This window comes from Neovison vison, chromosome 7 (assembly GCF_020171115.1).
Source record: "Neovison vison isolate M4711 chromosome 7, ASM_NN_V1, whole genome shotgun sequence".
Classification (NCBI taxonomy): domain Eukaryota; kingdom Metazoa; phylum Chordata; class Mammalia; order Carnivora; family Mustelidae; genus Neogale; species Neogale vison.
Window position 1 is genome coordinate 108,120,638 of NC_058097.1, and position 25,001 is coordinate 108,145,638.

The window sequence follows — 25,001 nt, forward strand, 5'->3', positions numbered from 1 at the left end:
GTGCAACATAACCAGGCAATCACTCAGTCCCTGCCTCCAAAGATAGGTCTGCTCAGTCCTCCAACTTACCATGTTGATCTCCTCTGACCAGGAGATGTCAGCATTTACAGGACACAGGTAGTGCGTTATCCCGAGAACCCTTTGGGCGATTTGGACATCGCAGATAAGAACTCAAAGCTTCTTCACTTCAAGACATCTTTTGCTTATAAGTTGCCTCTTCAAAATAAGTGTTCTCCATACACACCTTCAACCTTGGCTTGACCTACACATGGCCATTTTTTGGAACTTGTCCTTTATCATTCAAAAAGTTGTTGAAGGGGCACCTGGTTGGCTGTCAGTTAAGCGTCTCTGCCTTCAGCTCAGGTCATGATCTCAGGGTCCTGGGATAGAGCCACTCATCCATCTCCCTGCTCAGCGGGGAGCGTGCATCTCCCTCTCCCTCTGCCATTCTCCCCCACCCTGCTCCTGGTCTCTGTCTCTCAAAAAAAATTAAAGAAAATCTTTTAAAAATAAAAAATTGTTGAACACTTGCACCCTCCAGGACTATGCTACATGGTTGCATGGTAAGCCAGCAACGTACATAAATACTCCCTCCATGGCCTATTTCAAGCTTGTAAAATTCCTAAAAATTGAATCAGCTCTTACTCTGTGAGCCGGCTCCCACAGACCACCAAATCTATGCGGGCTGTTGCAGGGGCACTGCTTACAGACGAGTGCCTGCTTGCTGCTGGAAACCACAACCTCCCCCCCTTGCCTCTGACAGCTCTCATTTTATATGTAGACACATACCAAAAAGTAGCCAGAAAGTGTAAAGCAGTTTATTAATTATGATGTGGTAAAGATCTCAAGAGTTACGATGTCTGTGAATATTACCCAACAGTGTATACATGCCTACAAAAAAAACAAAAACAAAAAAACACAGTGAACTGCAGCTGTTAACACTGCAACAGTCCCACACGGGGGTCAAAGGAAGGGAGACACCCCTTCTGACAGCAAAGTTTCCAGTAGCCCCATTAAATGATCATCTTGGTCTGCTCCCTCCGGGTCTTCTTACAGCACTCATCTGGAACCATAACAGAGCGACACAATAGAACTTTCAAAGTCAGGATTTGGCCTCCAACAATTTTTTTTACACAGGGACATACAACATTCCCTCTTGAAGCACCAGTGCCTAGTTTGGGAGCTGCAGAGAACCAAGACATCCTCTAAGAAGCCTGCGGTAACAGGCCACATCGGAAACACAAAGCATTTTATAAATTCACATTTGGTAACAGAATTAAGAGCTCAATGTGCAAAACTTACAAGGTAATGTAACCACAAGTAAAGCCTTCAGTAGCCAAAGAAAAATTCTGAAAGGCTTTTCAGCCCGTCTGAAGCTTTCAGAATCAGATTTCCTTTCTAGACAAGGCTGGTCTTCAGACAGTGTGCTCTGTATCCAGACCAGCAAAAAAATAAAAAGAGAGGGAATAGCACCTGAGAAGATATTTTAAAAGATAAAACAAAATAAAACAAAAAAACCTTTATCTTCTTTCCATCCTTAAAGAAGGCAGGTATCCAAACACTGCTTTTTGCTCCTTTGGGGGAAGGAGAGAAAGAAAGAAAGAAAGGGAAGAAAGAAAAAGAAGAATGAAAGAAAGAGAGAGAGAGAAAGGAAGGAAGGATGGATGGATGGATAGAGAGGGGAGAGGGGAAGGAAGGGGAGAGGAGGGAAAAAAAGCTGTAAGGCTGTAAGCCAGACTCAGGATAAGAGATGAGCAAGGACAGCAGCCCTATGACTGATGTGACCTTTTAAAGCCATGGAGCCAACTGAATAATCAATCAGCTTACTCTCTTCCCATGAAGGATGCTACCGTCCAGTCACTTAAGAGGAAAGGGACTTGTTCAAATCATGATCAAGGCTACAAAATAAGGACGACCAAGTCTCCACGCGGCAGCATCTACCTGGAGGGACAAACACCCCCCACCCACCCCGGATCAATCCTCATCACAGACCTGAAGGGAAATTACAAGAAAACCCAGATAAAACCAGTTCCTCAATTCATGAAATGCGGTTTTCGCTGGGTTCTTGTAGCCCCATCTCTTTCTCAGAGACAGGAAGACCCACGAGAAGTCTGCCTCACAATTAGATCTCTATCTTCCGATCTCCTAAAGCCCACAGTATTTACTCTCGTTGCTCAGACACATTTTCCCCTCTCTGCTGAGGTGTCAGACTGTCTCACTAGACTGGCCCCAGACGAGCCCAAGCAGCTCAAGAGTCTGAGGCTTAACCACTGGAAATAAACAGTCAATGTGTCTTTTCCTCTTCTACTTCCTTATGTGACCAGACAAAAGCATAATTTCTAATTAACTAACCAGACTCTCTTATGTATGGACTAGACTGACAAAAGAGGCCAGGCCAAACCTATGCCATCTTTTTAAAAAGTCTTTACTGATGACTTCCAGAACTAATAACCCAAATTTTTAAAAAATAAATCCTGGGGAAGTGACTTTTTTGGATACTGTATACAGTCTATTAGGCTATAATATGGAAACCACCTGAGCCACCTAATGAGGGATCTCGGACTCTCCTGCTAAAAAAAAAACGACGATGGGGAGAGGGGATAATTTTTCTCTCTCATAATTGAGAAGTAAACTCTATCGTTGTTTTACAGATGACTACACTGTCGATCTTTCTAGACATGTCACACGTATCTCTTAATGGCTTACAGAAAGTCCTATGTAAATTAAAGTTTGAAATCACTTGCTGCGGGAAAATGGAGGAAGTTGATGTAAGGTATCAGAGAACAGAAATGAGTAAACATTATGTACCACCTCACTTCCTTATGTCAAACATTATGTAAAAACTGTTCGTACATAAATACCTTAGCTCACTCATATTTGGCGCATTTTAGAACACAAGAAAGTTGTAAAGCATGACTTAGGTCAAAAGATTATTTCCTATAAACAGAAGCCTCATTAAAGCCAATCCAACATCTGAACTTTGGAATGGCATTTGTTAAAAAAGAGTATTTCCTTGCAAATAACTGAGAAAATTCTCTACATTCCCCACTAAAAGCTTGTCAAAGAGTTTTTCTTGCCTCTGCTCCAGGACATCAAGAAGGAAACCACCAATCAGTCAGCTGTAAGAGAGTAAAGTAACAAACTATACCTAGCAAGACAAAAGGAAGGGATCCCTTTAGGTCAACATTCCCTCCCTTAATTATAAATTGATGACACTTTAATACTTTAAAAACCCAGTCAAAGCAAACCATGGACTCCCAGCCCCACCAGCTCCACAGAAATTAGGGTTCCAAGTCATCCAAACACAACCAATGGTGTCACAAAACCAAGGAGTGTAGGCTCTTTGCTGATTCACAGCTGAAAACATTCATGGAGCAAATAACAAAGGACACTATCCCCAACAAACACTTCATCTGGTAGCCTGTCAGGAAGCTACGAGCTCCATTTCATTTTTTAAAGATACTTTGGCATCCACGGTGTGGCCAACATTTAGGATTCCCCTCAAATAACTGGAAATCACGTAATACATTCAAGAACACAGGGGAAACAAAAACCATCTTTCTATTCAGGAAGAGAACTCCTTCATTCAACTAGAGTGTAAGTCATTAAAAGGGGTAGTTATGAGTTTCTTCGAAGAGTCCTTAAACAGTTTATAAATATAAAAAGAACATTTCTTCAATAAATAAATGGTTCCTGAAGTCTCTCCTGATGACTTCTAGAATCCTCCAGCACTGCCATCCAAGCCAGCCCTGCTTCTCCGAGAGGCTTTCGCTGCCAGTGGGATGGGACATTTTCTGCTAGCAGGTGACTCTTCTTGTGTCATGAAGATTGTCATCAGTATGTCTCTTCATAGTCTGAGTCCTGGAGGGAAAGAACAGCAGTCGTGGTGTTGACACGTGGCCACTGTCAGGTTTTAGACAAAGATGGCATGCTGGGACCCCTTGACAGAACTCAGCACGAAGTGACATTAACTGTGAAAACAGCGCAGGCTCAGCGCACCGGTGTTCCCACGAAGCCTCACGGACCAGCAATAGATTTGCTGTCCTTGGACTAATTAATGCTTAGAAACCCTAACAGTTCCATTTTCCATGGTGGATATTTTTTAAAACCTCAACACACATGAAAAGGCGGCTGTCTGGGGCACCTGGGTGGCTCAGTGGGTTAAAGCCTCTGCCTTCGGCTCAGGTCATGGTCTCAGGGTCCTGGGATCAAGCCCCACATCGGGCTCTCTGCTCGGCAGAGAACCTGCTTCCCCTCTCTCTGCCTGCCTCTCTGCCTACTTGTGCTCTCTCTCTCTCTGTCAAATAAATAAATAAATCTTTTTAAAAAAAGAAAGAAAGAAAAGAAAAGGCGGCTGTCTGCATCAGAACACGAGGAATGCAGCTAGGAGTCTGGGTTTCTCAGTTTCTCTCAGCTGCAATGTCAGCTCCACCCCTTGCTGGCTGTGTGACCTTGAGCAAAGTTATTAAACATCTCTAGGCCTCAGTTTCCTTGTCTGTAAAATGGGGGGTAATAAAAATACAGACACGTCATAGAAAGGGGACGAGAACCGAATGAGACAGTATATGGAAATCACTTTGCATTGCGCCTAGCACTGTGTAAGCACTGATTCAAGATGAGCCACTGTTACCATTGTTCCTATTTCTATTGTTTAAACTTGTATTCACTACTTCTAAGCTCAAGTGGCCCATTAGCACTACCTTGTACACCACATTTCTCTGGCTCGTCATTCTCCTGTTCTCCTGGATGACTGTTCCACACCTCTCCCTCTTTCCTTAAACCTCAAACCTCCAGCACCTCCTCCTCACTTTGTTCTCCACGGATGACCTTGCTTTCTCCTGACACTGGGAAGAGAGGGGTCAGCAGGGAGCTCCCCACACCATATATGCGCACTCACCGGCATCTGGGCCCAAGGGCATGGCACTCCTCTCTCTTCTTATGGCCGCTCCCTCCCCGCCTTTGTCTAGGTCAGTATCCCTGTTGGGCATCACATCCTAGAGCTCCTCCAGCCACCTCCCCTGGCCCTCCTGAAGCATCATTTTTCCCTTTTCTACTGAATCATTTCCACCAGCACACAAATGTGCTATAATTTCCCCCATCTTAAACAGAAAGTAACTCCTGACACACATCTCCCTCCTACCTATCACCCTACTTCTCTGCATCTCTTCACAGCAAAACTCCTTGCAAGAGCTGTTTACACCCACAGTCACCAACATCTCCCTTTGTGTTCCTTCTCAACCTGACCCCCATCGGGCTTTCTTCTCCTGAAGCTGCTTTTGCCAAAGTCACCTATGACCTCCCCAATCACCAGATCAGCCAATAATCAATTCTCAGTCCTCATCTTACTTGAGCTGACTCAGCAGCAATGGGCACAGTTAATCACCTTCTTTTTTTTTTTTTTTTTTTTTTTTTAAGATTTTACTTATTTACTTGACAGACAGAGATCTCAAGCAGGCAGAGAGGCAGGCAGAGGGGGAGCAGGAGGCAGGCTCACCGCCGAGCAGGGGTCATCCAGGCACCCCAGTTAATCACCTTCCTTACCTTGAAACACATTCTTCACTTGGTTCCTGGGATAGCACACCCTCCTGGTTTTCTCCTACCTCACTGGATGTTCCTTCTCAGCTTCCTTTACCAATTCCCCTTCCTCTTTCCAACTCATCAACCTTGGAGAGCTCCAGGGCTCAAGTCTACACCCACTCTACCCATTCTATCTATTCCACCAGCTGCTCAAGTTAAGAGCTGTGGAAGTATCTCTGATTTCCTCTCATTCTTTCACAGATATTTGAAACCCATCCATAAATCCTTCCTGCTTTACCTTCAAACTATAATGAGAATACAGCCACTTCCTACTACCCTGGTTCAAACAAGTACCATCTTCTTTCACTTGCGTTATTGCTAAAGTCTCCTAACTGGACTCTCTAACTGGCATGGTCCCTTGACCAAGGTACCACCTATTCTCAACACAGGAGCCAGAGTGAGCCTTTGGAAATAAAAAGTGCTTCTCTTCTCAAAAACCTCCAGTGCATCCCATTTCATTAAGAATAAAGCCTAGGGGCGCCTGGGTGGCTCAGTGGGTTAAAGCCGCTGCCTTCGGCTCAGGTCATGATCCCAGGGTCCTGGGATCAAGCCCCACGTCAGGCTCTCTGCTCAGTGGGGAGCCTGCTTCCCCCTCTCTCTCTGCCTGCCTCTCTGCCTACTTGTGATCTCTCCGTCAAATAAATAAATAAAATCTTTTAAAAAATACATGGTATTGTCTCTCTGATATCAAAAAACACTATTCTTCACCTTGCTCATTTAATTCCTGCCACATTGGTCACCTTGCTGTCCCAAGAACATGCCCATCATGACCCCTCCACAGAGTTACCATGCCTACCATTTCCTCATCCAGAATGCTCCTCTGAATGTTCCTCCACAACAGCTATACAGCTTCCTGTCTCCTTCTTTTAGGTGTTTGCTCAAATATCACTTCAGTGAGGTATACATCATACCCCCCTAACCAGCCAATCCATGTTCTTTCCCTATTTTGTTTTTCTCCACTGCATTAAGTACCATCTGGTATACTCCATGTTTTGCTTATTTTTAAAAGATTTAGTTATTATTTGTACCCGCAATTTAAGAGAAAGTGATACTGAAGCCGTGTCTTAAAGAATGAAAATTTTCTACACATGGAAAGGAATGTAAGTTATTTGAGGGCAGAGATTTTCATCAGTATTGTTCACATGTGTTTCCTAAGTACCCAGAATCCCATCTGGCATATATCAGATACTCAGGAAATAACTGCTAAATGAATTAATATCCGAAATACGGATGGTGATAAGCGTGACACTAACTTATTTTGTCCTATTAGAGTATTCAAACCCTGAAGGGTTACTGTTAGATTCTCTTCAGCCTTCCTCTCATCTTAGCTACTACATTCCAGTCTGCCAGAGAGAAACAAAGGACACTGCAGTGAACAGCTGGGCTACAGCCGTCCGGCCAAGTGCTGAGCTTGGCAGTGAGTACAAAGAGAACGCAAGTTTAAACCCCACGATGACAGGTATGTTTCATATTATATCATAAGTTGCTTTTGACCTGTTTCCAATTGCCCCGCATCAGAGAGTCTCTCCTCCTAGGATGCTGGGACAGCCACACAAACCTACCAGTCATAGCAGGAGCTTAAAAAATGGAGGGATGACTACCTTTTGAAATTTAAATCAACATTCAGGTCTTCCAACATAGGTATTTCTTTTTTTTTTTTTTTCTTTTTTCTTAAGTAGGCTCCATATCCAGCATGGAGCCCAACACATGGTTTGAACCCACAACCCTGAGATCAAGACCTGAGCTGAGATCAAGAGTCAGACATTTAACCAACTGAGCCACCCAGGTGCCCCTCCATCATGGGTATTTCTTACTGACAAAGCAATAAGTCACCTAAAAGGTTGTATCACTCTAATTCCCTGGGGAAAAAAACTGAGGCACAGCAGGAAAGTTCAGTTCAGGATTCTGAGTCAAGCCAGCCAAAGTCTCCTAGCACGACCTTGGTGGCACAGGCCCTCCTCTTTCAGGGCGCTCTCTGTCAGTAAGCTGAGACTTCCCCAACCTAAGGACACCACCTTATACCCATGCGACAGAAAACAAAATAATGGTCAGAATCGGTCCCCTGAGACCAAAAGGCTTTTGGGAAGTACCTTGGTTCATACCTTGCTTTGGACCTTACCTGCATATCCTCTGCTGCCCCTGAGGGGAAAGGATCCCCTTAAGTAAGCGGGAAAATGGAACACTAATGGTGAACAGAGAAATGGCACGGGCTTACCAGGCATTCAGCACAACGCACACAAAGCCTCGCCATGCAGTCATCCCCTTCCTCTTGGTCCGTGCTGGAGAAAAAGGACAAAGCAAATCTGAACAATTACTGTCCTCCATACAGTAGGGCATGTAAGAGCATAGCTGTCCAAGTCAGACAGGTCTTGTCTTAAAGTCCAGTTCTGCCACTCACTAGGAGTGTGAGTAGGCAGGTTACTTAAGCACTGGGATAAAAAATAACCACATGCAAACCACGCACCACAGTGTCTGACACGTAGCAAGTGCCCAGTAAGTAGGAGCTGGACCCAATCATTCGCTTGGAAATGTACTGAGCACCAACCACATCTGAGCCATTATGCTGGGCTGGGGACCAAGACATAAAGTTAAGACACTGCCCCTTGAAGAGCTCACAGCCTCGTGGGTGTGAGGAACCTGTTGCAACCTGACAAGTACATTATGACACAATGTAATAAAATGTTTTAATAAGCTTAAGGTCAAATTGCTAGGGTAGGAAAGAGGAGGGAGTGACCTGTTCTCTGGGAAGGACTCAGGAAGACTCCAGACAGGGGACATTTCAGCTGGGTCTTGGAGGATCGGGAAAAGTTTTCCAGGCAAACAAAAGAGGGAAGGAAGGGATTCCAAGCAAGAGAAAAGCATGTGGGGAAAAAAAAGAAAAAAAGATCTGAGTGAGTGCGGCTTATTTAGAGAAGAAAATATGCTGTGTATCTGGCCCATGGAGTCAATGAGATGAAATGTCAGGGAACAAGGGGCCTGAAGGTTGGAGCATAGGAATCTTGTTAGATGGCGCTTAGAAATAGACATCTTGGTATTTCTACCGAGAGTGCCTTACCTTTTGTGGGGGGCTAGAGATTCCTGTAAAGGGCACTCTCTCCCATGAAATAAACACACATGCACAAATAACATGTGCACACAAGCAAAGAAAAAGAAATGTTCCCCAGGGAAGACTTCCTCCCAAGGCTAAGAGCCTCAGATAGAGACGATGGAGAATCAAATGGGTTCTATGCAGACTTTCATCACCTGTTTTTAGTAGATTTATTCCCAGGGAAAACTGGGTCAGGCCTGCTCCCTGGCAACATGTTTTGTAAATGCCTTTGATAATCACAATTCCATTAGCCCCTCTGAGCATCGGCTGACCAAGAACACATCTTGCTTATTTAAACTGGTTTTTCTGTCCAAGACTATCCTTAAAGCCTTCATCATTGCTTAGGCATCTTCTACTGGGATACATCAGCTTGGTGCCAAAACAAGAAGGGAAAAGTAACTGACTTGTCAGAATTGCCCGTTGATTCTGAAGGAATGTGATAGCCACTCCAGAATTTTTATTTATCTATTTAGAGAGGGGGAGAAAAAGAGAGAGGACAGGGAGAGGGAGAGAGAGAATCTTAAGCAGACGTCATGCCCAGCACAGAGCCTGATGCAGGACTTGATCTCACAGTTCTGAGATCATGAGCTGAGCCAAAGTCAAGAGTGGGACACCGAACCGACTGAGCCAGGCAGACATCCCCACCACTTCAGAATTTATATGCAGAACTATAGCATAGTTCTCCTATGCTATAGCATAGGAGCACCTGAGTGGCTCCGTCGTTAAGTGTCTACCTTTGGCTCTGGTCACGATCCCAGGGTCCTGGGATCAAGCCCCACATTGGGCTTCCCGCTCAACAGAAAGCCTGCTTCTCCTTCTCCCCCTCTCACTACTTGTGTTCCCTCTCTCCCTCTCTGTCAAATAAATAAACAAAATCTTTAAAAAAAAAAAAAAAAAGAAGAAGAAGAAGAACCATAGCATAGTACAATCTGGTTTTCAAAGCAGAGACTAGGATCCTACATTCACCCCTCCATCTCTCTCACCATGTTAATATCCACTAGTTTCTCTTCCAACCTTCATTCCAGTACTCCTAGAACTAACCTTGGCCTGGAGAAAGAGAAAAGGGATGGATCAGGGCTCTAGGGACTATCCACAAAGCAGGGCTTTGAAGAGGAAAGGGGTTAAGAGCTCGGCGCTCCAGCTGAACTTACTCATCGGAAACCTCGATAGACGACTTCTTATAGCCAGACTTGCTCCTCTTCTTCAGCCCTGCAGACTTCCTTGCCATCCTCACCAGCAGCAGAATCACCACCACAGCGGAGGGCAGGAAGACAAGGATGGATAGGAGGGCCACAGAGGACAGCATGGTGCCAAAACCTGGAAGAGGAAAAAGGGAAGATGAGAGGGAGGGACGTGCAGAAGGGCCTCCTTTGACATGAGCTACATTTTACTTCTGCTCTTGTATTTCTTCTGATTATAACAAGAATAAATTCATTGTGGAAGAGGTAGAAAGTACACAAAATTACAAAGAAGAACAAAATGCACCCGTAATCCCGCGACATAGGATTGACACGTTGGTATCTACCCACTCGGTGTTCTTTCTAGGGTACGTGGGTATGGGTCTGCAGATAGGGAGGAGAGTGCCTAGTTTTAGAAGTATAGATCGTATTTTACAGACTATTTCTAAGCTCCTTTTTTGTGTAATAGATGATCATCTTTTCCCACATCATTAAAAACTCCTTCCAAGTGTTACTTTATCATGGCTGCACTGTATTCTACCACAGAGTAATTTACTGAACCAATCCTGAGACGCTGGACACTCAAGCTGTTTCTAATTCCTTGACTACAAGCTACATTATGATGATCATCCTTCTACACAAATCCTCATATTTACCTCTTTTTCTTTAAGATAAAATTTAAAATGGGATTCCTGGACCAAAGGGCACATATTTTTAAGGCATCGGAGTCACGTGACCAAACTATACTCAGCTCCTACTCAGCCTGCAGCATGAACATGCCTGTTACCTTTGAAACCTTGAGTTATTGTCTTAAAAAAAGAAAGAGAGGAAGAAGGGAAAGGGAAGGAGAAAGAGAGACAGACAAACTTGAGAAAGACCTGGGAGATGGTAAAGCATCTATCATGAACCATAATGCAGTTCTGTATCTGTACATCTTTGGTTCAAGGCCAACTGAGGATGAGAATGACCACTCAGTAGTCACCCGAGAATAATGAAGAAAAAAACCTCAGTCCTTAACCTACTTTCTTATGCTTTCTTGATAAAAGGAAACTGCAGCCCTTTGCAACATAAAAGAAATGTGCTGCCTCCCATCATTAGAAGGGGCACCCTTTCAACACACGAGCAAGAAGATGGCCTCATAACTGAGGGTATGAACAGACTGGGGAAATCAAATCACACAGATAAGAAGCCTCCATCTCCTTAGAGGTTTGCCACGTGTTCCACAAGACCTCTGGTCACCTGAAGTTAAAATAAGGAATAGATAACAGGGAAACTATAACAATATTTGAATGACAACTTCAGTTTGCAAAATCAAGTTAAGAAATTCATCCTTGTAGACAATTCAGGATGGCAGACTGGCTCACACCCACAGGTAGTTTTGCTTGTCCCAGAACTCTCCAGTAGGCAGCACAGCAGTCACAGAGCCCGGCAGGAGAAGGTCTTGGCAGTTAGCTTACCCCTTTCTGTGACTGTTAGCTCTGTTGCAGGGATATTGTGGTGCACATCTGGGGGATTCTTCACAGCACAGCTGAATGTCCCATTGTCCTTGAGGGTAGGGTTGCTTATGCTGATAGACGCATCCCCTCTGTATACATCTCCAACCCAGGAAATTCTATCCCGAAATGTACCTGCTGTGGTTGGGTACTGGAAGGACTGGTAATGAAAAATCTAAGAAAGCAACACCATAACAAAACAAAACAAAAGTTAATTTGCAAAATGCAATGAAAATGTCAAGTTAAAAAGGTCCCATATAAAATACAAATGCATAATGGGTTTTCTCAGTTGGGGTTTGGTTTTTTGTTTTTTTGTTTTAATGTTTTGCTCACTTTCATCATTAAGTTAAAAGACAAGTTAATACAACTTATCAGGGGCGCGCCTGGGTGGCTCAGTGGGTTAAGCCTCTGCCTTCGGCTCAGGTCATGATGGTCTCAGGGTCCTGGGATCGAGCCCCGCATCGGGCTCTCTGCTCAGCAGGAACCCTGCTTCCCCCCTCTCTCTCTGCCTGCTTCTCTGCCTACTTGTAATCTCTCTCTGTCAAATAAATAAATAAAATCTTAAAAAAAAATACAACTTATCAGGAGAAGGCCTGATGGAAGTATCCTAGGATCATAGCTCTTAAAGATCTTCTAAATTCTCCCTGAAGTCCTAAAGCAGTAGATCTCACCCGGGGGCATTGGGGGCCTCCAGGAGACATCTAGCAATATCTGGAGACAGTCTGGGCAGAGTGCTACTGGCATCTAGCAAGCAGAGGTCAGGGATACTGACAAAAATCCTACAATGCATAGACTAGTCCCCCCCAACAAAGAATTCTCCAGCTCAGAATGTCAACAGTGCCAAAGCCGAGAAACCCAATTCTAAAGTAGCATCTATTATTTGTGTGGTCCTTTCTGGTTTGCAAATGATTCCCACAGGTTTACTCACTTGAGCCACATAACAACACTGAACAATCCATGGGGCATGAGGGAAACAAGGCCAAAAACTAAGTGAGTTACTCAAAGACACACAGGTCGTAAGTGGGCAGAGGAAGCTTTTGTTTATTTTGAGGATAAACTTTTGTACTTTTGTAGGTACAATATAATCAAGCCTGTCTTAGGTTATCTGTCTTGGCAATTAATAAAAACCCCAAGCCAAATGATGATCAGGACTCAGTGAAAGGATGCTGAATTTAAACGGTGCTATTTTAGATTGATGATCAGACACTTGGTCACCCAAAGCACCTCATTATGTCGGGTGGTAGGCAGGCAGGGACTACAAGACAATATGATCTTTCTCTCTTATGCAAGGTTCAAGCGTTTCCTCTTTCTTTGTTTACTTGGTACCTCCCCCATTTACAACCACTAAATTGCCCAATTTTGAAGAGCAACTTCCCAGAGTTGTTGTTGGATCACTTCTCACTTCGTTTGCTCACGCATTCACTCAACGATGAGTCACGGCACACCTACTATGTGCTAGGCACTGTGTTAAGCACAAGGATATAGTGAGAACCAAACAGGCGTAGTCCCTGCTCTCACAGATTTTACAGTCTAAGGGGAAAGACAGATATTAGGAAATAATAACATATGTGATGAGTGTTCCAAAGAGGGAGGTAAGGGGCACCTGCCTGGCTCTTTGGTGGAGCAGTGACTCTTGATCTCGGGGTTGTGAGTTCGAGCCCCATGTTGGGTGTAGAGATGACTTAAAAATAAAATCTTTAGGGGCACCTGGTGGCTCAGTGGGTTAAAGCCTCTGCCTTCGGCTCAGGTCATGATCCCAGAGTCCTGGGATCGAGTCCCACGTTGGGCTCTCTGCTCAGCAGGGAGCCTGCTTCCTCCTCTCTCTCTGCCTGCCTCTCTGCCTACTTGTGATCTCTGTCAAATAAATAAATAATCTTTAAAAAATAAAAAAATCTTTAAAACGAACACACACACACACAAAGAGGGAGGTAAAGAATGACTACCAATGATTACCAGCATCTATATAAAAGGGTTTGAAACTCCTTACTGACAAAGCGAGGCCTGCTATGTATCTTCAAGATTAATCCAACCTATAAGTTCCGAGTTAAACTGGTGATTCCCAAATCCTTGCCAACCAATTAGTCTGACAGACTCCTGACTGACGTGACCTGAATTATCACTTGACTGTGACAGTCACGTCACATGACTTGAAAGGTCCACGGATTTACAACGTGCGTGCGCTTGCTTTCTGACCAAGCTCACAGAAGACAGCACCATACAGGAAGTGCTGTTTGCAATTATGATTTCTGACCCAAGAAGATCCCCCGTTGCTTGCTCTGTCCTACTTTTGGCCAAGGAGGCCGAGTCAAACAAGGCCAGCCATAGTTTTCTGACCACTTGAAATAATGTGAACTGTATTAAATCTAAAAGAAAAGTAACCAAGAATACAGCCTAGCTGCCTTGGCTGGAGCCCCCTCCTGGCTCCTAGCTACATGGCATTCGCTAATGAGTCCTAAAACAAAACTCAAAGCTTAGATATTAAAACCAAAGAGAAAATTCTCCACTGAAGAAAACAGGATAAAAGAATTAAAGATACTTGGAAAAAAATACAATCTTACATACAGCAACATTCACATTCTTGGAAGCATCTATCCTGAACTAAAGATATTGCTGGAGGCGTAAAGAGAAAGGGTTTTTTATAGCACCACAATCTTCAATTAGACATCCACAATGGGATCTGAACCATAAACGGGTTTTATATGTGTGTGTAAACGATATTGCTTCTAACACTGCAAGACCATCTGTCACCAACAGTCTCTGTGATCCACACGAGGTGTCACCGTCTCCTTCAAAGGGAACCATATAAATCAATGCAGGTGTTTATATACTAGGAGACGAAGCTAAGACAAATCCACAGAGTACAGATCCACGAATCGATACACCCACTGAGACAACCTCATACTGCAGGAAATGAGCAGCTTTATGAGAAAAGATGTTTTTGATTGGGACCTACAAAATTTTTCTATCCAACAGTCCTGGAGGTACTCTTTTTAGTACCTTGAATCTGAAAACACACAAAAGGAAAACAACAAAGGGGGAACAAAATTCAACCACATTTCCTCTGAGTTTCTGACAATTTTTTCCTATAGCTTATTGACAAGATTCTCATATGGAAAGATAAAAAGCCCTATGTGACCCAATGAATGCCAAATCAGGTAGAAGCTCATCTTCTTCTATTTACACAGAAGCTCACGTCTGATTCTCAGATGCAAAAGCCTGAGGTATGCCTGGGACTCAGAATAAAAGGATTCCAGAGCTGCTGACCACTGAAGACTCAAAGATATTTCCTTAACAGGAAACACTCACTGATTCTGTTCGACTGCTGCTGGGGGGTCGGTACGTCCAGTCTATGGTGAGTTTGTCAGTGACAGATGAAGTCGACTTGAAGGTGCATTTGAGCTTGATCTTCTCGCCCACATAACCCCGGACGTGGGCATCTGCTTTAATCTCCAAGGAAAGGACGATGTGAACACCTGATCAAAGCAAGCCCAAACATTTAAAAAGGTATGCATTTAGGTGGGATGGATAAGATGTGAGGGAGCAATACAGAGACACCATCGTGTTTTGGGCTCTCGGAGTAATAAGTGAGTATCTTCTCAGGGAGGCCCAGAAGGGCAAGGAGCAGGTATCTGCCTGAATCAGGTGTAGCATTTTTTTGTCATTTTATAGTATTAAGTCACAGAATGGGTGCTTGAGTACAAATCTGAAACCTGATCACAACGGCATTTTTCCAAACACAGACTTGTGGTTAAATGCAGTACAAACAAGTAGGTCCGCCCACAGCCAAAAAGGCGATGCCATGTACCCCCCTCGGTGACACACTGACGTCCCAGGAATCATAGCAGCTGCTGTGGTCTGAGGGACTTACCCCGAGCACAGCCTGGCTGTAACCTGAGGCTACCACTTTCTCAACCGCCAGCAAAATGAGAACAGGAAATGAGAAGAGGGCACTTTTACAAGAATTTTAGAAAATGGTTCTATCCAGTTGTGTTTTACCTTCTCCTCTCTTAAGACTGGTTAATGAATCCCGCATCCATTAAAAGTCAATCACGGGAAGGAAAACAGAACAATTTAATGCACTCTAAAATGTAAAAATCAGATACCATATTTACACTCTCTAGAGATTTGACTCTTGCCAAAATGGGCTCATATATCCAGCTTTGGCATTCCAGCTCCCCCCAAACACAGATCCCCCTTTCCTCTGACCAATCCCCTTTCAGGAAACACTGAGTAGAAATTTATCTTCCACGAGGGAGCCATTTTTTAGCAAAGTCACCAGCACTTTGTTTTTACTGCTTTCTTCTCCACTGCAACAAACCCTGATTCTTTTGGCAGGCCAGAGGCACACAGAGCAGCGAGGTCTGAGAAGAGAGCAAACCCACACACCAGCCACACACCCTCGGTGCCTCTGGTTAAGACAGGATGCAAATCCCAGCACTATGGCTTAGGGGCTCTGTGGTCTCAGCAAGTTACTTAACTCTTCAGTTTCTCACCCTGGTGAGAATGCTAATAACAGCACTTACCTTGTTCAGTGTGAGGAATAAATGAGTTAAAACAGGTGGAACAGTGGAAAGCCTGCCTGCCCCCCAGACTGAGATCTCGGTGCACCTCTTCAGTTCTGCCTGCTCTGTGATGTCCCTATCACAGACACAGTCATGAGTCATCAACACCTTCACCTCTGTCTGCTTTGAATTGTTTTTCTTGCTCCACTCAAGACAATCTAGTCTGTTCACATTCTTCTTAAAAGGAGGAGACCAAGACTGAGCTCAGAGCTCTAATAAGCATCTGACCCATCCCAAAAATTAGGTTCGCCTTTGTTTCCTCCATAGCATCCACTCTGACTTTGCCATGCTAAACTTGTCATTCCTTCTGTGACTTGGCAAATGCAGTTCCTCTGCCTGGAAAGCCTTTATCCCTCAGCTCCTGCTCTCACCCAAGCCTTTACTCCCAACCCACACTACACACCATTCAAGATCCAGCTCTAAAACTGGAAGCTGGAAATCGATGAATAATCCACACTCTCCCCTATGCTATTCCTTATCCTAAAATTTAAGTACGGTCAAGAGATTTGAAAACATAGATTGAGAAGTAGGTAGACTAGACTTGCATTCTAGCCCAGCTACTTTCTAGCTGTAAGATTTTAATCATAGTTACCTAACCTGTCCCAGTTTCAATTTCCTTACTCAGCAGATGGGCAGAATGACCAGACCTACTTCACTGGGTCACTGTGAGGGTCCAATGAGATTAAATAGGATAATACATAAAATGCTTAGCACAGGGGCGCCTGAGTGGCCCAGTGGGTTAAGACTCTGCATTCAGCTTGGGTCGTGATCTCAGGGTCCTAGAATGGAGCCCCATATCAGGCTCTCTGCTCGGCGGGAAGCCTGCTTCCCCCTCTCTCTGCCTACCTCTCTGCCTATGTGTGATATCTGTCAAATAAATAAATTTTTTAAATCTTTTTTTAAGAAAATGCTTAGCACAGCATCTAAAAGAGAACCTTTCAATAAATGTTAGCTGCTGTTATTAAAATGAACACCACAAACATCCAAAAACCTTCAATATTTCCTTCTTGGGCTACAGAATAAAATCCATAAAGTGACAATTTGGCCCCAAACTTCTACCACTCCAACCACCCACCCATCCCATCCCTTTCACCATGCCTAGAATGTCCACCACTTCCCAAATTTACTCTGTCCTTTCATGCCACTGTGCCTCTCTCTGAGTACGGTTTTGTCAGGAAGGCTCTCCCCATTTCTACCAATCCTGCCTGTTCCTACCATACTACACCCCTCAATGCTCACAAACCTTCAAAAACCTGCTCAAACAGCAGTCCCCTCTGGGGTGCCTTCCCAAATTCCCTGGTACAGCTCACTGTTCTTTCTTCACTGTTCTCATAACATTTGGTCCATAAGGCCAAATAAGCACATGTACCTAATTTGTAAAGACTATTTCCCCTGTAACACACAAGCACCTGGAAGGCAAAAACTCAAGAGGGAAGGGAGCAGACAGAGACTGAGAGAAAGAGGTAGACAGGTCACCAAAAATTCTAGTATAGGAACAAAGTGCTCATCAGTCACCTGCTCTCTTCCTATTCCATTTATAAAGTATTTCCAACATTCTTAAGTCCTGTACGCTCCTCTCTCTCCAGTGAACCCATTCAGGAAAAGCTCAGTCCTAGATGACCACTTCTAGACTACGAAAGTGGTGTACAATGGCTGGTGTACAAAGAAGGTAAAAAAATCACACAAAGGGACACCTGGGTGGCTCAGTTGGTTAAGCAGCTGCCTTGGGCTCGGGTCATGATCCCAGCGTCCTGGAATCGAGTCCCACATCAGGCTCCTTGCTCTGCAGGGAGCCTGCTTCTCCCTCTGACTCTGCCTGCCACTCTGCCTGTGCTCGCTCTCGCTCTCTCTCTCTCTGACAAATAAATAAATAAAATCTTTAAAACAAAAATCGCACAAATGCATGGATCATTCCCATAAGCAACTCATGGAGTCTATCTACAGCTGAACCCTTAAGGAAGCATGATGACCCTTTAACCAGCCTCGGTCAGCTCCTCTTTCTAATTCCTCCAACTTTTGCCATTTCACTACCGTCTATGAAACTTCCAAATCCCTCATTCTCAGAAGAAAATGTCTCCTCTCACTCTTTCAAGAAATTTAAGGCTATACAAACTGCCCAGCCAGGCACTCTCCTGTGTCTACACCCATCCATACTTCCAAAGTGAAAGGGTATGGTATCCCTTTTCCAATGCAAGGCAACCCCTTTGGTTCTGCCCTTAGATTCCTCCCCTCCAAGCCCTGCTTCAGCAGAAAAACCCTCTCTACTCTATTCAAACTCATCCTTTCCAGAGGGGCTCTCTCCCTCCTCAGCCTCTAAACACAAAGAAGTCTCTCCCATCCTTAAAAACAAATAACAATAAAACAAAATAATAACAATCTCTCCATAACCCTGTGATACTATGTGTTACCAATGACTGCCCGCTCTTTCCTTTCTAAGCCAACTTAGTGAAAGAGCAGTATACACCTGGCATTCACATTTCCTCCCTTCCCATTCACTTCTGGACCCCACAGAGTACAAAACACACTCTACTACCATTTCTGGTAAAGGGTGTCATGTCTTAAAACTACAAAACCCAAGGGATTAAAAACTCCACTAGGTACATTTCTACCCTGATCTTACTGGATCTCTCTGACGCAGTGACCTCTTCCTCTTCTCTTTCTCTATCCCGAGGCTTCCATGACAATACTCTTATTCATTCACTCTCTCTTCAAACATATAGTTATTGAGGTTCTGTTTTGTGCCACCCTCTGAGCCTGGAATTAAATGTGAGCAAAATAAATACACTGCCAACTTTGGACCTTAAAATACAGCAAAAACTCAACCCATTAATCAAATAATCACAAAGACAAATGTATAATTAAAATATGATAAGTACTAGAAGCAAAGACAAAGAGTGACTATGGGAACTTCATCAGCTATGGAGAGGAGTAGGGATTGGTTAAGGAAAGCGTCTCTGTAAAAGTTACTTTTTGAGTTGAGCTCTGAAGGAAGGGTGACAAGGTGAGGAGGGGGAGAGCGTTCCAGGCAGAGAATACAGCATATGCAGAGGTCCTGTGCCAGGAAGGAGCACAGTCAGCCAAGGAACCAAAAGGAAGGCAGTATGGCTCCAACACAAAAAGCATGAGAGAAAGAAAGATGTGGCTAGGAAGTAAGTGGGAAGCAGATGACGCAGAACTTCAGAGATACGGGCCCTTATTCTTAGAGTAATGGGAAAGCCATGGAAAATACTTAAATGCGGGACTGAGGGAGAAGAGACATGAAGTTTTCATTTTTAAAAGATCACTTTAGGGAAGACACTTAGGAGGTGTTCAGTAAATACAAGGAGAAAACTTAGGCGGCTACTACAATAGTCATATGAGAAATAAAGCTTGAAATAAGTTGGTGATAGTGGACATGGAAAGAACTAAGAATACTTAGAGTAAAATCATCAAGAATTGGTGGTAGATTGGATGTGGAATGTCAGGGAGACAGAGGTATCAAGGATAACTCCCAGATTTCTGACTTGGTGATAACATTCACTGACATAGGAAAGACTAGAAAAGTACCAGGCAGGGCAGGGAAGAACATGAGCTTGATTTTGGATAAGTTTAATGTGCCTTTGAGATAGCCAAGAGATAATGTCAATGGATAGTTGGTGTAGGGCAAAGGTCAGCAAACTATGGTCCCTGAGCTAAATCCAGCCTCCAGTGTCTCTTTGTAAATAAAGTTTTATTAGAACACAGCCATATTTATTCATTTATGTGTTGCCTATGGCTGCTTTTGTGCTACTCAAACAGAACTAAGTAGTTACAACAGATATCATATGGCCCACAAAGCCTAAAATATTTACTCTCTAGCCTTTCACAAAAGTTTACCAACCCTGGTTTAGAGCAAAGAAGAAATGTATAGGTCACAGTTATAAGTCAGAATCTCATTAACGTCCTCTAGCTAACTCAGCACACTGATTGTTACATACCCATACAAACTCCACATGTGATTTGACTTAACCCAATTGAAGTATAAGTTTCAGAAAATTTGCTTGGAAACTATTTAATGCCTCTATGCCTTGCTCATGTTCCTCTCTATGATGGGATTCTACTCGTAACCTGTCTCTAACCTCTTCTTTAAAGATTTAACTCTGGTGGCACATCCGGGACATCTTCCCTGTATCCTCACAGCAGATTCAGGGCACCTCTTCTGTGCTTCCACATTTCTTAGCACCAGACTCTAAAATTATCTGTTGGGGTGCCCGAGTGGCTCAGTTGGTTAAGCGACTGCCTTTGGCTCAGGTCATGATCATGGAGTCCTGGGATCAAGTCCCCAGTCAGGCTCCCCGCTTCTCCCTCTGACCCTCCCCTTCTCATGCTCTCTCTCTCATTCTCTTTCTCTCAAATAAATAAATAAAATCTTTTAAAAAATCTCTTCCTTTAAAAAATGAAATAATCTGTTGACTTATCTATCTTCTCCAATAGACCCTGAGCTCCTCAAAACAGAAACTAGCACATTGTGGATGCTCAGTAATATTAAACTGAACCAAACCAACAGTTTCCTTTTTATGAAACAAAAATTATTGCAAAATAAGCATAAAAACTACAAGTTCTGAGCGAAACTTGGTTACTGAATCAGAGTAAGTACACCATTAATAAATCTACCTACCAACCAACTTCTTGTTAATATATATGAATTTCACATATATATGAATTTCACATATTCATGAGCAGAATTTTGCCACAGAGTTATCAGTATCTAAAGTCATTTTGCTGAAATCTAACCACTGGATAAGTGGGTCTTATATGTATAGAGAAAAGTAAGATCCATGGATGAACTAAACTTAGCTACATGCCAGGATGTTGGTTCCTCTTGGGAGAGAATGGATAATGACTGGAAGGAAGTATAAGGAAGGCTTCTGAAATACCAGAAACATCCTATACTCTGATTTAGGTGCTGGTTACCCAGGTGTGTTCAGTTTCTAAAAATGAATTAAGCTGTACAATTACAATATGTTCATTTTTCTCTCTCTATATATATATATATTATACTGAAATTAAAAGTGTTTGGGGGCACCTGGGTGGCTCAGTCGGTTAACCATCCAACTCTTAATTTCAACTAAGGTAAGATCTTAAAGTCAAAGGTAATTTATTTTTCACAAATCAACATTTATTACATCTGAAACTAAATTTTTTTTAAAGATTTATGTATTTGAGGGGTGCCTGGGTGGCTCAGTGTGTTAAAGCCTCTGCCTTCGGCTGGGGTCGTGATCCCAGGGTGCTGGGATAGAGCCCCACGTCAGGCTCTCTGCTCTGAGGGGAGCCTGCTTCCTCCTCTCTCTCTATCTCTCTGCCTACTTGTGATCTCTCTCAAATAAATAAATAAATAAATCTTCAAAAAAAGGTTTTTTTTAGATGTGTTTTACAATCAACAAATGTAAAATAATGTCTCTACTCCACTCAAAAAATAAGAAAAAAATAAATAAGAAAAAAATTACTAAACCACTGTTATATTCATTTAGAAATTTTCGTCTTACAGGCACCTGGGTGGCTCAGTCGTTGAGAGTCTGCCTTCGGCTCAGGTCATGAACCCAGTGTCCTGGGACTGAGCCCCACATCAGGCTCCCTGCTCAACAGGGAAGCCTGCTTCCCCTCTCCCACTCTCCCTGCTTGTGTTCCCTCTCTCACTGTATCTTTCTCTGTAAAATAAATAAATTTTAAAAATAAGAAATTTTTTTTCATCCTAGGCCTAATGTCCTTTGGGATATTTATCTTTTCTCCTGAGTAAAAAACATTCTTGCCAGGTCAAAATAGTCAACAATAGAAATAATAATTATTTTAAATAATAATAATTAACAATTTTTTAAAATTTTGGAGGAAAATAAAATCACATTTAAATATATGTAATTTTATACAAAGAAGGAATGAAAAAATATAACAAAACTCCCAGTTTTATACACCTAATTTTCCAAAATACAATCTGTCAACATTTGGTTCATAAAAGTGCATACTTACTTGGAGGTTAAGTATAAGAACCTAAGCTATCTGATCTGTTGTTTCTATGTACTAGGACAACAGGACCATGTTTATAACTTGGAGAATTCAGACAAGCTAATCATTTAATGGGTGCTATCTTTGAAGAGGAAAAGCAAATAAACACTGGTATGAAACCAAAGTTTATTGCCTAACATTTAAAAAAGGGGTGAACCTTGAAAACATGTTAAGTGAAAGAAACAAGCCACAAAGGAACATATATTGTATGATCCCATTTATGTGAAATGTGCGGAATAAACAGGTCACAGCCACAGAAAGTAGATTGGTTATCTGTCAGAGGGTGATAGAAGGGAGGAATGGGGAGTGACTGTTACTGTGTATGGAGTTTTTCTTTGGGATGATGAAAATATTCTAAAATTGACTGTGGTAGTGACGCCATAAATCATGAATATATGAAAAACCACCTAATTTTCCCTTTGAAATAGGAAAGTTATATGGCATGTGAATTCTATCTCAATAAAGCTATTTTTTTTAAAGACAAAAGATAATTCAAGTACATATGGGTCATAAATTTTTACTTTTGAATTATTTGGTCTGCTGTATTTGGTGGATGCTTTTCAATGTGAAATGGCATCAAGTTTAAGAAACCACCTATCCTTCCTAGAATTTTTTTTTCCTCAACGGTACAATATTTGAGTATTTGTGAGAGGGACAGAGAGATAAAACTGGAATTATTCGGAGTGATAGGTCAGCCTAAATATTATATTGCAAAAGAATCAGCTGAAAAACTGGACACTTGTGATGACAGAGCGCTGGGAGGGATCAGGGAGTGTGCAGGCAACATGAATATTAGTCATCAAATAAGAAACTTCCTGGCCTTACCCGCTGAGATTTAGAACAAATGAACTCTTTATGTCAAAGGCCCTCTTCAGAAATTCCCACTTACCCACAAGGACATTTTATGAAGTTAACAATTCACTCTGATTGTAGCTCTATTAACACACAAGTTCCTGAGAACACACACACATACACACATCCATAACTGTGTCCTAAAATGAAGATAATTAGGTTGGGCTGAAACTCATGCAATTTAAAAATTGCATGAAAGCAAAATTTATCCAAACTCGAAGAATATGCCATAGTGTGAAAACTGTACTTAGGATAATTGGTTAGGATTAAGATTTTTAAGAGAGTTGATAGGCTCATTCTTGTATTTCAAAAATGTTAGTAAAATGCTACAGCAGTTGCTTTTTCAACAAAATGCGTCTCTACTGTAAGGAAATCACAGCACACCCCTTTCTGGGACGAATAAACATTTTTACTTCCGAGGCCCTGACAATCACCTACAAAAAATAAAAGTACCAACAGCCACGATTTCTTTTGCAAAATTACTGAGACGAACTCCTGAACGCTAGAACCGCCCCTTCCTAATCAGGACACACAGTCCACAAAACCAGAACGGAGACGACCGCTGGTAACTCATCACAAGATAGCACGGGGTCCCCACAACGCCAGAGCCCGCCGTGATCACCCGAATACAAAGCAGTCACGCAAGGTGATCGAGCTCCCCCGGGCTCAGGAAAGCACTGAGAAGCTGCCAACGGCCCTCAAGTGGGCGGTGAACACAAGAGAACGTCTAGGCGCGATATGGGGGCTTTCCTGAGACCCCCCCACCGGAACCGGAAAACCGACCGTCTTCCCCTAACACCCACCCCCCGGCCGGAAGTTGGAGGACCCAGCGGGCGCGCTCACCCTGGAAGAACAAGACGCCAAGCAGTGGGAACAGAGCGTAGCCACGGCCTCCAGCCGCTCCGCTCTGCTGCATCCCGACAGCTCTCTGGATGCTTGCACACCTTGTTTACGGCTCCCGGTAACCTCACAGGTGATACCGGAAGTGACGTCATGGCGGGAGGTGCGAGAACACTTAAAATGGCGACTCGAAGTTGCCATAGGAACGTGGCATCTTTCTAGAGCCACACCTGAACCTGCTCCGACCCGCGATTTTTTTTAACCTCGAGTAGGAATCAATTATTCACTTTTGCTTGACAATGAAGTAAGCCACAGACTTTGGAAAAATAATTTATTTGTATGGAATTCTGTCGTACGAGTCTCGATCCTCAGACTCTCCTCAGAAGTCATTTTTTACTCCCTACAGATTATTTTATTTGAACTATCTCAAAATAGGTTTCTTTTTTTTTTTAAGATTTTATTTATTTATTTGACAGAAAGAAATCACAAGTAGACGGAGAGGCAGACAGAGAGAGAGAGGGAAGCAGGCTCCCTGCTGAGCAGAAAGCCCAATGCGGGACTCGATCTCAGGACCCTGGGATCATGACCTGAGCCGAAGGCAGAGACTTTAATCCACTGAGCCACCCAGGCGCCCCTAAATTGGGTGTTTTATTATTAAACTGCTGTTCGCAGTGGCAATGATGAAATGACTACAACATATAATAGAGGAAAAAAGGAATTCTTTTGGTGGGAAAAGTGAGAAAGTAATGTTCTTACAGTGCTGGGAGTGAAATGAAGTAGTAGTGTCCTATTCTAACAAAAAAGAGATGGGATGGTACCCTGCTCCGATCATTAGTCAACCTATCCTCTCGGAATCTGCGTGTATTTAAAGAAAACGAGGGAAACAGAAGTATGCTTCAGCTTTTGGGGAAGTTTAATAAGCTCTCATTTTTCAATTCCCATTCCGTTACCAGACTTGAAAGCTAGTGATGTTCTCTATCGAGAAGGTAACGTAAGGGTACAAGCAGAAGAGATGATACCCTTCCTTCAGAAGAGTTCCCAAACTAAGTAGTTTGTTGTGCCCAATTCCCGGTTGTCCAAAGCAATGTGGAATACACATTTATCCAGTATAAACTAATTTTATCCATTATTGACTTCCAGGCTCCCTCTAAGAAAATTCCTCAGTGAAGATAAAATATATAACCATCTGGTTTTTTGGTACTTGCTGTGTAAAATATTTAGATTTGTATATAAGCAAATTATATAACTGATAATTCTTTATTACTAAAGATTCTTTACATATGTGTTTAAGGCACAATAAAAAACAAATTACAATACAAAAGTTATCTTTAGGAAGAAGATACTGAACAACAGGGTCCTATTAACCCCTGAATAATATTTAGCCAAGACACAA

The 25,001-nt window shown here is 42.9% G+C and overlaps 1 protein-coding gene across 3 annotated transcripts in view; it reads right to left on the reverse strand.

The window, feature by feature from the left end:
• LOC122912331 (myelin protein zero-like protein 3) overlaps positions 1-23,752 on the reverse strand; it is a 52,226-nt gene extending 28,474 nt beyond the window's left edge. Inside the window, exons 1-6 of one of the 3 annotated variants that reach the window (XM_044257944.1) lie at positions 23,612-23,752; positions 14,643-14,809; positions 11,301-11,511; positions 9,817-9,982; positions 7,793-7,856; positions 2,231-3,861 (exon numbers count right to left, since the gene is read on the reverse strand). In XM_044257944.1, the coding sequence (XP_044113879.1) occupies positions 3,835-3,861; positions 7,793-7,856; positions 9,817-9,982; positions 11,301-11,511; positions 14,643-14,809; positions 23,612-23,684 (708 nt within the window). In that variant the 5' untranslated portion in view covers positions 23,685-23,752 and the 3' untranslated portion in view covers positions 2,231-3,834. Of the gene's footprint in view, positions 1-2,230; positions 3,862-7,792; positions 7,857-9,816; positions 9,983-11,300; positions 11,512-14,642; positions 14,810-15,859; positions 15,975-23,611 lie in introns of those variants that run through there. The other 2 variants (XM_044257940.1, XM_044257943.1) reach the window with 2 other exon arrangements.
• Positions 23,753-25,001: the final 1,249 nt, after the last annotated feature.